Source organism: Erpetoichthys calabaricus, chromosome 10 (genome assembly GCF_900747795.2).
Source record: "Erpetoichthys calabaricus chromosome 10, fErpCal1.3, whole genome shotgun sequence".
Lineage (NCBI taxonomy): Eukaryota > Metazoa > Chordata > Cladistia > Polypteriformes > Polypteridae > Erpetoichthys > Erpetoichthys calabaricus.
In genome coordinates, this window is record NC_041403.2 from 167,898,295 (window position 1) to 167,914,453 (window position 16,159).

The window sequence follows — 16,159 nt, forward strand, 5'->3', positions numbered from 1 at the left end:
AAAAAGAGTACAATATGTAAGGTTTCAAGGCAGCTCAGACCCCCTCTTCAGGCAAAAAAGTCTGCATATTGTAATTGGTTCAGTTGGCCAATAAAAGGTGTCGGTTTGCTTCTATAATGGCGAACACAGAGCAACACCCTACTGCTGTAATTCTCCTAAACACATTGTGTGACTTTAGGGTTTTAATGGAAATGCAGCATCAATAACTGCGTAAGGCAGGGGTCCTCAGTCCCAGTCCTGGAGGGCTGCAGTGGCTGCAGGTTTTTGTTATAAACCAGTTACTTAATTGGAAAGCAATTCTAGTCAATAGTTTAATTTCATGGCTTGTTTGTGCTTTAACTCTGCCATGTCAGCTCATTCTCATAGCTTAGATTTTCTTCCCCTTTCTAAAGATCTCATCCAAATGATTTGAAGGCTAAAATGTTTGAGGAATTCTCAGTCCTTCGCTTTTTTCTCTTCACTTTCCTTCCAAGTATTTCATTAAACCCAACAGTGCATGATAAACACACACAGGGGTGTCAATGGTAACAGGCTCAATGGAGAAATGCTGGGGTCTTTGGTCAGTTGCGTGTTATTGCTAATTAGGAGCAAATTAAAAACGAGAATACAGCTGTTTACGACTAAAATAAGCAATAAGGGCTCAAAATCTTAACGAGCGACACCACTAAAGTGAAGCAGAAGTGTCGCTGCAGCAGTTAAGTGCTTCTAATTAAGCAATTGGGTTGGAGCAAAAACCTGCAGCCACTGCGGCCCCCCAGGACTGTGATTGAGGACCCCTCTGGCGTAAGGCCTTCAGTATTTTGAGCGTCAGATAGTAAGTCTGTTTTTTTGTGTGTTTAAGTGATGTGTGCTTGATTGGTCCTATTTAAACAAAAAGATGCTCATTTTATTAACCATTTTAAATTTCTACTTTATTTCACTGTTTTTTATTGATCACTCCTATCACTGTATCAGTATGCTGCTGCTGCTGGAGTATGGAGTATTGGGATTAATAAAGTATCTATCTATCTATCTATCTATCTATCTATCTATCTATCTATCTATCTATCTATCTATCTATCTATCTATCTATCTATCTATCTATCTATCTATCTATCTATCTATCTATCTATCTATCTATCTATCTATCTATCTATCTATCTATGTCTATCTATCTATGTCTATCTATGTCTATCTAAAGCAATTAGGTGCTCTGTGGCCAGTTATTACTACAAGAGCGGTCAACCTCACTACCAAAGTGTCAATCTTTGTGATATCTGCTGCTCATAGTACACAGTTTATTATTATTATTATTTTTTTTTTTTTTAAATGGTGGCCATTTCAGTGCACTTACTTGTTCGGGATGGGCAGATGTTTTTGGTGATGGGCCAAATTGTCAATAATGTCTCCTACGATGAGTCCCATAAAGTCTAAGTGTGTGATCTAGTACATGTGTTAATGACAAACATGAAATTTTAACAAAGAAATAGTTTAATTGTAAAACATCGCTCTATTATAATAAAAAAACCTTTGAGACGAGACTTTTTGAAGAGACTTTTTGGAAGGAAGTCCCACGAGACGAAGACTTTTATCATGAGATTCTTTCAAGTTACGCCATACTTCAAACCTTTGGAAGCAAGTCATGCGAGACGGAGACTTTTGTCGTGAGATTCTTTGAAGATACGCTCTACTTACAACTATTTTCAAACAAGACTACGGTTATCAGGTGCATTCCGGCACTTAACCTGGACAGACACCAATCCATTAAAGGGATTACTTATGAACACACACACACACTTACGAAGATCCAGTTTAGAATCACCCATTCATTTAAATATGGCAGCAAGAAACGATGAAGTGAAACAAATTAACGTGAAAATTGTCGATCGGTTACATGGCAAATTGATTAAATGCGTATCAATAGACTCTGCTGAAGCAGTTGGTGGTGATGGTGCAGAAGATGAAAATATCAACTTACAATATCATGAAGAATATCTACAACCGTTAACACCGTCAGGTCTTCCACCGTATGAATTACTGTTGAAAGAAGGATGTATCGTAATGTTATTGCATAATTTATGTCTGAGTGGTGGACTATTAAAAATTGGTCGAACAATTCTAACATGTAAAATTTTAACAGGCAACAAGAAAGGTAATGTAGTGCATATTCCGCGAATAACATTAGATGTATAAGGAGATCTTGATACGCTATTCGTATTAAAACATTTACAGTTTCCCGTTAGAATAGCTTTTGCTATGACAGTTAACAGATCACAGGGACAAACATTCGAAAAAGTTGGTTTATTTATTAGAGGGAAAGAAACGAAATTCATTCACGGGCAGTTGTACGTCGCGTTGTCACGATGTGAATCCAAACACGAAATCAAGATTCAAAGCGATAGTGACGAAAAGTTAATTCCAAATGTTATTTTAACTGAAGTCTTAAAGTAAAAGTGGAAATAATGCATATGTAACAATTCCCATGAAAATAACAATCTCTTTAAATTGGATATCCGGTGAACTAAACCCGGGGGTTGGCGAGCGAAGTGAGCAGGGCGTGGAGACCCCTAGTGTTATTAAAAGATATTTGGAGCAAATCCTCAAATGCCAATAAGCAAGTCATCTTAAGTCTGTTCTGGTCATGAACGTAGTCTGTGCGGAAACATGGAGTTTTGTTAATATCAGCTGAGATGCTGGGTATACCAACAGTTAATAAATTTCACAGATTTGTATCTGTTAGTACACTTCTATATTTGCTTTTTACTAATTTTAATGTGTGAGGAGACCTGCTGGCAACTGTATGTGCTACCAAAGCTTGATGTCGTGCGCACCGCAGGCTTGCAAAGCCTTAGAAACAAACCCGAATCAAGTTCAGCCTGTAGAAATTAAGCAAAGAAACTTTTTAGTAAGCCTATTTTTTAAGTTGACCGTTGCTGTGCGGTTCAAATACTTCCAACTGCAAGACTTTTGGAACGTTGTCCACATTAACAGTAAAAGGATATGGAAAATAGTGCAAAATCCATGTTGTGGCACCTAAAATCCTAAAAGAGAGATTCAGATTCACCATGAAGGATGGCAGCCTGAACAGCGTGTCCGAAGAAGTCCGCACTTCTGTTTGGAAAATGAACAGGTTTGGATTCGGATTATTTTAAAGTTTAGAGAATGGAGAAGAAGGTGCTATACCAATATGAAATGAGCTCACCTGAACGCTGTAACAATCAAACTTTTCTGACTTGGCAGTGAAGCATCTGAAAACCATACCAGCAGCCCGAAGCTCGGGTTGTGATGCTGCTGCTTCTTGTCTCACCACATGACTTGAAGTTGTAGTCCGGCTCGGTCTTTTCTCCCCCTAATTACTCTTTCGCATTTGTAAATGGTACTTTTAATACTGATGGCGACCCCTAAATCGGAGCAGATAAAAGAAGAAGAAGACAACGACTTTTAATATGGATTTGTGAATCAGACACCCCTTCAGCGATGCCACTGATAAAATCACTACATTCAAACTTCTTCCTCTTCGTCTTTTCCCACATTTCTGTTTGGTTGATTGACCTTCTCCATACAGTTTGGTTCTGCACCCCCCGCCCCACCAGTCAGACCCTTTTGCTTCAAATGTACTTCCATTAAATAATCAGCAGATAAACTGCCTTTCATGAAATTTTATTTATTACTTATTTAAGTTTATAGAGTGTGGATTTGAACCTTTGCTCCCTTTTAAAGCGCCATTTCTTATTTTTGTTTTTTGTTTAGCAGGGCTGGGCACACACTAAAAGTACAAAGGAGGACTGTGTCGAGGGTGTCATTACCCAGGCAGTCCTCCTCTTGGATGTCGCGTTATTCCGTCCATTTCCCACTGCTAATCTTCTCCTTAATTGCATCCCATTCTTTAAGCTGCCTTCTCAGTTTCCCAGCTCTTTAGGTCTCTGAGTGGATTGATGTGAAGCAGCTGACACCATTAAGGAATAAACGAGGAGCCTCTTGAGCTCTCAGGCCTGCCAGTGTCCAAACTGCATCAACATGCCTTTTATCTTTTAAACAAAAAGTGTTAGGTGCCCAGTTAAGCGGGCAATGATTTTACTGTGAAAGATGACGGCAGGACACTTTAGGTAATTGCTATTCAGAAGATGATTTCTAAAGCTTTAAGCCGAGGAGACACACTGGATTTTTCTTGATTTGAAATATAATCCACTAGCTGACGCCTGGTGTAAGAATAGGAACAGAAAACGGTGAGAAAGGAATTCAGAAATCAAGAAGAAATAAATACTTCTTGAAAGACGCAGTGTGCATGTAGAATTTCCGGCCAAGCAGGATTACATGTGAAAGTGATAAATAAATCAGGCTTTCCAAATTTACGTACTATGGCCATGGCATCCTGATAGTTTTGTTGCATGTATCTTGGACTTGGAAATGTGGATGGTAATATGATCATTTTGCCTACACGTACATTGTTCTTGTCAGCGTTTGCTTGCAGTGCGTCTGAAAGTCCTTTGTATTGTTTCACGTGCAGATCTTGTTGATGTAATCTGAGAAAGTTTAACATACGCATCTATGAAGTACTGTTGGAATAGTTTGCTGCTGGAGTGCAAAATACTAAATGTATTCCTCTTTGCTAATCTGTACGCGTAAAATTGTCATTGAGTAAGCCTTATTCGCTTGGCGGTTCTTTTATCGAGAACATGTTGTAAATCTTTGTGCCAGCCAATGTCTCCGTAAGGGAATAAAAGTGGGTAAACCATAGGATCGCAATTCATATTGAGCGTGAAAATCTGTTTACAGGAGTTGCCTATGGGATAGACGCAAATGTCCCTTTTGGCAGGCTGTTTGCCATCTTCTCCGACGAAAATCAGTGTGACATGTCGGGGCATTGTATCGTCGTAAATTCTGCCTAGGGTTTTCCTTGAAAACCATTTGTGCAGATGCTGTTGGATTGGACTGAGCGATTTCATGCATGCATTTGTATGAATTAGTGAAGGGGTTGATGGTTCTGAGCATGAAATATCGCTGGAGAAGTACATTTTCGCTGCATGCAGAGTTTGCTTTATGTTGTAATCGTACTTCAGTAGCTTGCGCTGTGTCAAAAACATACAACTGTCCATATCCTGGAGAGGTAGAAGTGTTAGCGTATAGTGGAGAGATCTGGTGATAAATTTGCCCATGTAATTTAACACAGTATGGTCCGCGGCCAGGAGGTTGAGTTATCTGTGCGCCCATGGAAGCAAACGCTAGAGAAGAGTTGTATTCTCGAATGTGCTCACGATCATTTTTAGCTTCTGATGTTTGCTGTGTAAGAAGCTGTTGTAAAGACACAGGTGGCTCCCGCAAAGGTGGTAAAGCTACTGGTACAGCACCTCGAGTACTTGTTGGATGAATTACGCTCAGCAGGCCAGTATAGTGCATGACATGGAAGAGGACGAATAGGAATCGAGAAATGCCGTGTGGGCGGGACAGGTTTTGAAGTGGAAGCAGGATGAACCAGAAGAGAAATATATAGAAGAGATGTTTAAGTAATGTACAGGGTGGGCCATTTATAGGGATACACCTTAATAAAATGGGAATGGTTGGTGATATTAACTTCCTGTTTGTGGCACATTAGTATATGTGAGGGGGGAAACTTTTCAAGATGGGTGGTGACAATGGTGGCCATTTTGAAGTCGGCCATTTTGGATCCAACTTTTGTTTTTTCAATAGGAAGAGGGTCATGTGACACATCAAACTTATTGGGAATTTCACAAGAAAAACAATGGTGTGCTTGGTTTTAACGTAACTTAATTCTTTCATGAGTTATTTACAAGTTTCTGACCACTTATAAAATGTGTTCAATGTGCTGCCCATTGTGTTGGATTGTCAATGCAACCCTCTTCTCCCATTCTTCACACACTGATAGCAACACCGCAGGAGAAATGCTAGCACAGGCTTCCAGTATCCGTAGTTTCAGGTGCTGCACATCTCGTATCTTCACAGCATAGACAATTGCCTTCAGATGACCCCAAAGATAAAAAAGTTGGATCCAAAATGGCTGACTTCAAAATGGCCACCATTGTCACCACCCATCTTGAAAAGTTTCCCCCCCTCACATATACTAATGTGCCACAAACAGGAAGTTAATATCACCAACCATTCCCATTTTATTAAGGTGTATCCATATAAATGGCCCACCCTGTAGATTATTGGACCTGATGACAAGCACACACTACTGCCACCTGCAGGTAAGGGAAGAAAAAGATTCAGAATGCCAGTCAAGTCACCAACTCCGCCACCAGCATAAGAACCCCAGACCATCACACTTCCTCCTCCATGTTTGACAGTTGCCGTCACCAACTCGAAGGCGTACAAACACCCTGCGTGACGAAGCAAAGTTTTCAAAAATGGATTCATCAATCCTTAAGACTTTCTTCCAGTCTGCAGTAGTCCACAGCTGGTGTTTCAAGGCCCTATTGTGTCCTTTAATGAATGGCTTTCTTACTGCCACTCGGCCTGTCAGACCTGCAACACAAAGTCTCCTGTTCAAACTGAGATTTGCTTTTGTCAGGCTGCACTGTTGAGCTGTGAGGCGCCTGTCACACAAGCAGGTGACCATCAGAAGCTTGTCTTCTGATTGGCTGGTGACTTTGGCTCTGCCAGATCTCTTCATATCAGACTTTCTTCCAGTTTCCAGTTGCCTGTGTAGAACACCACTGGACTCACTGACACTTTAATTTTTTTTTTAATACAATTTCTCTAAATGAAAGGCTTACACGTCTAAGAGTAATTAAGCTCGGTCTCATTTCATTTGTTAATTGACGTTTTCTTACCATTACAGTCATATGAAAAAGTTCGGGAACCCCTCTCAGTCTGCATAATAATTGACTCTCCTTTGAACAAAAAAAGTTAACAGTGGTATGCCTTTCATTTCCTAGGAGTACTGCGGTGTTTTCCGAACAAAGATTTTTAGTGACGCAGTATTTAGTTGTATGAAATTAAATCAAATGTGAAAAACTGGCTGTGCACACATGTGGGTCCCCTTGTCATTGTGCTGATTTGAATCCCTGTCACTGCTCAGTGCTGATTACTTGGTGTGATGAGCTCATTAAGCCTTGAACTTCATAGACAGGTGTGTCCACTCATGAGATATAAAGGGATTTAAGGTGGTCAATTGCAAGTTGTGCTTCCTTCCCTTTGACTCTCCTCTGAAGAGTGACAGCATGGGATCCTCAAAGCAACTCTCCAAAGATCTGAAAACAAAGATTGTTGAGTCTCCTGGTTTAGGGGAAGGCTACAAAAAAGCCATCTCAGAGGTCTAAACTGTCAGTTTCTGTAACTGTAAGGAATGGAATCAGGAAATGGAAGGCCACAGGCACAGTTACTGTTAAATCCAGCAGGTCTGGCAGGCCAAGAAAAATACAGGAGCGGCATATGAGCAGGATTGTGAGAATGGTGACAGACAACCCACAGATCACCTCCAAAGAACATCTTGCTGCAGGTGGTGTATCTGTACATCGTTCTACAATTCAGCGCAATTTGCACAAAGAACATCTGTATGGCAGGGTGATGAGAAAGAAGCCCTTTCTGCACTCACAACACAAACAGTCGCTTGTTGTATGCCAATACTCATTTAGACAAGCCAGATTCATTTTGGAACAAAGTGCTTTGGCCTGATGAGACACAAATTGAGTTATTTGGTCAGAACAAAAAGCGCTTTGCATGGCAGAAGAAGAACACCGCATTCCAAGAAGAACACCTGCTACCTACTGTCAAATTTGGTGGAGGTTCCATCATGCTGTGGGGCTGTGTGGCCAGTTCAGGAACTGGGGCCCTTGTTAAAGTTGAGGGTTTGATGAATTCAACCCAGTATCAACAAATTCTTCAAGATTTGTTCAAGCATCAGTCACAAAGTTGAAGTTACGCAGGGGTTGGATATTCCAACAAGACAATGACCCAAAACACAATTCGAAATCTACAAAGGCATTCATGCAGAGGCAGAAGTACAATGTTCTGGAATGGCCGTCACAGTCCCCTGACTTGAATATCAAAGAAAATTAAGGGACGATTTGAAGAAGGTTGTCCATCAAATTGAACTGAACTGGAGAGATTTGGTATGAAGAATGGTTGTCAATACCTCCATCCAGAATCAGACACTCATCAAAGGCTATAGGAGGACAGCGTCGAGAGGACAAAAGGAGCCTCAACTAAGTATTGATGTCATATCTGTTGAAGTGCCCACATTTATGCGCCTGTCTAATTTTGTTATGATGCATATTTTCTGTTAATCCAGTAAACTTGATGTCACTGCTGAAATCCTACTGTGTCCATAAGGCATTTCATATTGTGAATTTCCCATTGGGATTAATAAAGTATCTATCTATCTATCTATCTATCTATCTATCTATCTCTCTCTCTCTCTCTCTCTCTCTCTCTCTCTCTCTCTCTCTCTCTCTCTCTCTCTCTCTCTCTCTCTCAATCAATCAATCAATCAATCAATCAATCAATCAATCAAAAGAAAGTTGGTACTTTAAAAGCTCAGCTAATTAGAAACAAAAATCCAAACAATTAAGAGGGGTTCCCAAACTTTTTTCATATGACTGTATATATCTACAATATATATTTTCACGAGAGAACTACTTAACAGATTTAGGTCGGGTTTTCTTCATAATTTGCTTGAACATTGCGGTTGATTTTGTGACTTCTCTCATCGCTCTAAGTAGCAGTTTGCTTATGGTACTGATTTATTTGCGCTAATCCGGGGGAGAGGCCCTCCTTACTCCCACGCCAGTCTACCTCTCGCCGCATGTTGGAGCGCACCTTGCCTCCTCTTAGCTATCGATGCCTGTTTGTTCAACAGATGTTATCATCTACAGATTGTCAAGGAGTAACGTTTGACGTTTTTGAGAGAGAGATCAGAGCTATGTGTGTTTTGGAGGGTAGCTGTTCACTGGCAGAGCCCACACGGAGGACGCTGTCCCGTCAGAGCTGAACACGATCAGATACAGGGACAACGTTTGACGTTGGAGCGTTTTTAATTTTTTTTTTATTGCTTTTTAACGTTTGTTCTGTTTCACTACTACGTGGGTGGAGCCGCGGGGGACAGCTAGTTTGTAATATTGTGAAATTTCCTTTTTTCAGTTTTTGCAAACCTAAACCTTACATTTAAATGTACTGTGTATCTTATCACCATTTTTGGTCAGTCATTGCATGTCAACTGATTACATTTTTAAGAAAAACTAAGGTGTTCTAAAACTTTGGACTGGTAGCGCATGTTTGTTTTTGCTCCAAATCTTCAACCTGGCCGTTCATGTAAGTTTATCTGATTTGGTGTGAGATTGTTCGTTTGGCGGTAGTGATCACAGTGCCACAAGCGGAGTACGAGAATATTTAATACAGTATATCCCTCAAAGACAAGACTTTCTGGGGAGCTAACCCTGACATTCATTCTCAAAGACATCGATAAAATTAGGGTTAAAAAAATCATTTCAGCTGTTTAGGTAGCCACCGCTTTGAGAGCTCTAACGTAAATGAAGAGGAAGGCATTAAAGGCGAAAACCAGGAAGCACATCTTCACACAGAAGGTTGTGGGAATCGAGAGCAAACTACTGCTCAGTGTCCCCAAGGGCAGCGACACAAGTTACGGTATCATAGATGAAGTATGTTCAAATAGTAGACATCTCCTAGAGTCGTCTGAGGACATGTAAATAGGCCAAGGAGTCATAGTGGACCTTCACCGTTACAGATGACTCCAGCCAGGCCCATCCTTGCAGATGAGGCGTTTGTCTTTTGATCTGATGCCTATTCTCTTGAGCCTGAACGTGACTCACCAAGAAGCTGTGTCAGTGCTTACCTTCATTTTCTATCTTTTCCATGCAGATGGTAGTTTGGAGGAGGATGTTGTTGAAACCCCTGCTGTTTCCCACGAGGAGCACACCCACCAAGAGATCAAGGGCCAGAAGACACTGGCAACCCCAGCGGTCAGACGTCTCGCCATGGAGAATAATGTATGTACTGCGATCCCAGGGTGCCATCCTGGTCTCCCCTAATCCCTCTCCCCCCTTTTTCCGTGCTGTGTACGAAGGTTGTAAACCTCCCGTGGCGTTGCTAGGCTGCTATCTTGGGAAGGATGTGTGACAGGCAGAGACGCTCCTCATTCCACAGCTGAAGTCAGAAAGAAATCCTTTTGTTTATGTTTATGTGAGCCAATTAATGGCATTTTTCGGAGAGACAGCAAAGAATAAAACATTTCTTCGCTGTTTGCTGGAGTTGCCATGGAGGCTGCCAAGAGGCCTGTTGACCGTGAAGTGGGTTGAGGATGCTGTTGACCTACATGGCTCAGCCTGGCAACAGTCATAAGAATGTGGCCTTGTTGTTCACTTTTTCCCAGCAGCATCCTTGGGGTTGGAGGGGGTGTTGGGTTTGGTTTATATGGGGGGGTTGCAATTTACTGGAATTAATGATTGTCCTGAGCAAAGGAGTGCACATTCTTTGTGTGATTATCTGCAAGGCCTCCTGGGCAGAGGACTCTGCTAATCACTTTAGGAAGTAAAGGAAAGTTAATGCACATTCCCCATAGAGGTCTAAGAAACAGAGAATGTAAGCTCAGGCTCATGTGACCTGCTGTGAAGGCGTCCATCTTGCAAATTGTACAACAACGGCGACCTTTCACCTGAACGTACTGTCTAGGAATAGACTGGCCGTCAGTTTGTATCCCGCTAACAGCCATTCTTGTGTTGAAGGGTGCAATATGAAGTGCAGCTGCCGACTGTCACCACATAAGGTCATGTGAAGCACGTGGACATATGTGGACGTGCCCAGATTTGATCTTCACTCAAGCAGTATCTTGATGTAAATGTGATCGAGTAAACATAATGCCACATTTACGCTGTGTAGTCCATTGTATAATTTAAACAAACATAAATGCTAATTCCACACATGGAAAGCATAACGGCTCGTTTATACTTCATGCTCAGAACGCGTACGCGCATGTATCATGGCTGCCACGCATTCCCAGCGTTCATTTGACGCGTCCTCTGAGCAGGTCCTCAGAAATGAACGCAATGCGTGCGGGAGTTGGAGTGTGACGTTGGTGTCTCTGGTTACTATCTACATGTGACAGAAAACCGCTTTGTGATCCTATGAGATCGGTGTGCGCGCTTCGATGTTCGATGAACGGCTCAATGTGGTGAAGCAAAATACCGGCATACAAATGCATTTGTGGTGCTTTTATATCCAAGCGTCGCATATTCTCGATCGTAATGACACGATACATTTTAAAAGTCTCTCCTACCGTCTTCTGTGCCGTCTTATTTTTCTGAGGCTTCCTCCCGACCTGACAGCAGCGGCAAACAGCAGCGATGGCCACACTGAGCACATCACAGTTATGATATTCCAACTCCCTGCACATTTAGAATCCTTAGATTTATACTTGATATCACTTTCATGATGAAATGCATTAAAGTATGTATGTTGCATTTTACAGATAAATCGTTAATTTCGTTTAAATAATGAATACTATTAATAATTACACACATGGGGGTGGCAGAGCGGTAGCACTGTTGTCTCGCAGGGAGTCACGTCACTGGTATTCCCTGCCTGGAGTTTCCATGTTTTCCTGGTGGGTTTCCTTCCAAAGATATGCAGATTTGGTGACACTAAAATGACACCAGTGTGTATGTGAGTAGTGCTTGTATTCACCTTGTGATGAGCTGATGCCCGTCCAGGGATTGTTTCAGCCTCGTGCCCAATGCTAGCTGGAATGGGCACATCCCTGGATTGATGGATTTAATCATTAAACATCCTTTTCAGAGATATTGTGGTAAGGTGTCATTGGAATTTAATGGCGGTTCCAGGCAATTCACAACACAGCGAAGCTGAACCCGTTCTCACCATGATGATATCTTGCACTGCCACTTGGTGGATTCTTCCAGATTTACATAAAGTACATGCGCAAGTATAAACAGTAAAACGCTTGTGTAGCAGGAGCGTCCGCTGGAGCATGCGTCACGTCGCATCTCGTGAAGTATAAACCCGGCCTAAGTCCACCCCTCACTTTATCAGTACCTCAAATACCACAACTTATACTCAGGTACAAATGACCAGAACATCATCACAGAGAACTTTCAATGAGCTCATCTTATTTAAACCTTAGCCGTTTAGTTTGGGTTGAAGCGTGTATTATCATCATTCTGAGATCAAAAGAAGGTTCTAGATGCCTAGGAGTCTGGGAGGTCTCCGAACAACTGGAGATCAACCAATCCGCTGTCAGCAAGATCATCTGCAAATGGAGAAGATTCCAAACCATGGCCACCTTGGCCAAACCAAACCCCCACAGTAAGTTTATCTCAAGATGCAGAAAGACGTCTCTTAAGAACCCCAGGATTTCATCATGGGACCTCCACGTAGCTCTTGTCACTGGTCTACCATTAGCAAGAAGCTACACGAATTAGATCTACATGGGAGGAAAGCAGAAATAACATCAGGACAAGACTAAAGTCTGCCCATAAACACCCAGGCAAGGTCTACCAGCACCCCTGGAACAATGTGCTCTGGAGAGAAAACATAAGATGGCTATTCGGCCACAGTAGCAGAAGACATGCCTGGTGAAAAGCAAAGACAACATTTCACCAGAAGAACTCGATACCAACTGTAAAGCTTGGTGGTGGAAATGGGCAGCTTTGCTGCATCAGGGGCTGGGCAACACACCACGACAGAGTCCGTTACGAATTCTTTATTCTACCAGAGGGTGCTTTAGGATAAATTGAGACCATCAGTCGGGAAAGATTTAAGCTGAGCCGAAAGTGGACCTTGCAGCATGAAGATAACCCTAAAAATACCAGTCAATCCAACAAGAGTGGGAGAGACGTTAGGAGCAGGCGCTGATAGAGCACATTGTCGCACCCACCACATGACAAACCAACTCGGGACCCCAAATTATGACCCGAGTGCAGCCATGTGATGGGTGACACCACACAAGTTCAGATGGAATGGAACCAGTGGGAGGTTTTATGGTGGCTGGAGTGCCAATTCTGCCACCAACCCCCAGGTTTTTCCCTTCAGGTTAGAGGGCCGACATGCAGGGCTGGATGCAGATCAACGTCATACCCAGGACGGAGCAGAGTCACTTTTGGCATTTTACGGGATTCAAACTGGCAACCTTCCGATTGCCAGCACAGATCCCTACCAATCTGCCACCACACCACAAGGAATAGTTGAAAGGGAAGACAAAATGGAGAGTTCTGGAATGGCCAAGTCAAAGCCTGCGTCTTAAACTCATTGTGATGCTGTGGGGGGATTTGACAGAGGATGTGTAAGCAGGACCTTCTCAAATTTCATCACACAGCTGAAAGAATTCTTCGTGGGGGAATGGGGAAAAAAACTTAAGAAGGTCATCGGGAAATGCTAACGTGACAGCTATTACAGTCAAAGGGGTACGTCACTTTTTGCACAGACTTGAATGGCAGTGTCATGGGTGCAGCCGAGGCTTATTGACGTGTGTGGGAGAGCGAAGGCTGGCCCATCTGGTCTGTTCCTGCAGTAGAGTTACCGTAGCGCAGATTGCTGGAGAACCTAATGCTGGCCGTGAGAGAAAAGTGTCAGAACACACAGTGCATCACACAGCTTGCTGCACTGGCGCAGACTGGTCAGTGTGCCCATGCTGACCCTTATCCACCTCCTGAACTGCCTATAATGGACGTGTGAACATCAGAAGTGAGCCAGGGAGCAATGGAAGAAGGTAGCCTTCTTTTAGAACATGTGGATGGCCGGGTGTGTGTGCGTCATTTACCTGGGTAAGAGATCACAACAGGATGTGCTGTGGGATGAAGGCAAGCTAAAAGAGGCAGTGTGATGCTCTGGGCAATGTGCTGCAGGGAAACCTTGGGATCTGACACTCATGCTGATGTTACTTTGACACGTACCACCTACCTAAAGATTACTGCAGACCACGTATGCCCCTTCATGATAATGCATGTGAGACGCACCAGACAATGTTAAGGAATGGTTTGAAGAACATGACAAAGAGTTCAGGATGTTGATGTTGCACCCAACTTCATCAGGTCTCGATCCGATCGAGCATCATTGGGATGTGCTGGAAGAGCAAAGCCGATCCATGGAGACCCCACCTCACAAATGACAAGACCTAAAGGATCTGCTGCTAACGTCTCAGGGTTAGGACACCTTCAGAGCTCTTGTGGAGTCAGTGCCTCAACGGGTTGGCACGAGGGGGACCTACACAATATTAGGCAGCTGCTTTTAATGTTGTGGCTATAAGTTTTGATTCTTGTGCTTTCAAACAGCACAACTTTACACAACACAAATTACCAGCATGTTTACTATATCATTCAATATATATAATAATGTATTTTGCAATTCATTCAAATGTTTTTTTTTTAATCCACTCAAATGGGTATTTCAAAAATATCCATCCATTATCCATCCCGCTATATCCTAACTACAGGGTCACGGGGGTCTGCTGGAGCCAATCCCAGCCAGCACAGGGCGCGCGCCAGGCCACCGCAGGGCACACACACCAAGCGCACACACCAGGGACAATTTAGGATCGCCAATGCACTTAACCTGCATGTCTTTGGACTGTGGGAGGAAACCCACGCAGACACGGGGAGAACATGCAGACTCCACGCAGGGAGGACCGGAAGCGAACCTGGAACTCCTTACTGTGAGGCAGCAGCGCTACCACTGTGCCAGCGTGCCGCCCCATTTCAAAAATATCAAATCGGTAAAGTGAAATGGAAATGGCCGTCGCTACATAGATAGATAGATAGATTTATTAATCCCAAGGGGAAATTCACAAGAAATGCACTGCACTGCTCACGTGATCTTTTCTTATTTCCTTCACAGATTAAGCTGAGTGAAGTGGTCAGCAGTGGCAAGGATGGCCGCATCCTTAAAGAAGATATTCTCAACTACCTTTCGAAGCAGACGGGGGCCATTTTGCCCCCCACTCCTGAAATAGTGCCTCCACCACCCAGATCCACACCAGCTGCCCCACGGCCACACGACAAGGCCCCGTTGAAGCCCACTCCCATTTCCGTAAAGCCTGTGTTTACAGGAAAGGACAGGACTGAGCCACTGAAAGGTAAGCTACGTGGCATGGTAACAGTATGCCATAAATGGACCAGGGGCAGCACTTTGCTTTCATTTTACATTTTTATACTTTGGTTCCAAAATAGTTTTAGTTTTCCTCTCAGTGTTCTGAAGTTAAAATGGCACAACAGGTATTGCCAATTAATTGAGGATTCATTACGCACAGTTACCTAAAACATGGCCTCTGACAGAAATTACAGGTGCAGACTGATTGGCCTGTTCTCGGATTTCAGAGAAAGCACCCATAGAGTCCACCCAATGCGCTGGTCTTCTTGCCCAATGGGAAGTCAGTTTGCTGCCAGGAGATGGCAGTGTGGAACACCAACTGCCAAATAGTCTGAAAAACACTTTGGGTGACTGGCAGATACCCAGAGGATGCAGAAAGGGACACCTGAAGGAAACGGTTCAATATGAGGACCCGCAGAGGCCGTCTTCTCTGAAATCCAAAAACCCGTTGATTACTCTGCACCTGTAATTTCTGTCAGAGGCCATGGCACCTTGGAGAAGAAAACATCTCAACCACCAGCAGCAAAATAATCACAAGAGTAGCAGACAATTAAGGTGCAAATAATGATATTCTATTTAACTTGTATTAATTGTCCAAAGATCACAGTTTTCTGAAATTGTTTCATACATACAGTAAATCAACATAAAACGTCTCTTGCTGTGAATGCTGTAGTTGATATCGGTGCCTGTTCCCGGTTTCTGGCAGCAGCGGCTGCGTGGGGCCAGCGGTGGCAGTTGCAGTGCAGCGCATCCTGGTTTCTACCTCGTGGCGGTCCTCCCAGGTGAATGTTGCTGTAGACACATCAAGTTACATGAACGTGTTCAGCACCACGATCAGCTGACGCTGGTACCCCACTTTCGTTTTCAATCTCCAACTCCATCAAAATCGGAATCTGAGAAGTCCAATTCAACGATAGTACGCAAAACATCATCCACAGAGAAGTTTGCTTTGGTCTGTCGCCAGATCTCTTGGCTACTCAGGCACGCACAGGGAATCGAGGTCAGATCACTGAAGCTAACTTCCCTTCTAGCAAAGAGAGACAAACTAAAACGTAATGGCGAGTTTTGTCGCAGTCTACAGCTGATTCCTGTCCTCTACTCCTGAATT

The 16,159-nt window shown here is 43.1% G+C and overlaps 1 protein-coding gene across 1 annotated transcript in view; it reads left to right on the top strand.

Annotated features, from left to right (window-relative positions):
• dbt (dihydrolipoamide branched chain transacylase E2) overlaps positions 1 to 16,159 on the top strand; it is a 45,776-nt gene that overhangs the window by 19,674 nt on the left and 9,943 nt on the right. Inside the window, exons 5-6 of the mRNA XM_028812433.2 lie at positions 9,817 to 9,944; positions 14,800 to 15,037. Of these exons, the coding sequence (XP_028668266.1) occupies positions 9,817 to 9,944; positions 14,800 to 15,037 (366 nt within the window). The remainder of the gene's footprint in view (positions 1 to 9,816; positions 9,945 to 14,799; positions 15,038 to 16,159) is intronic.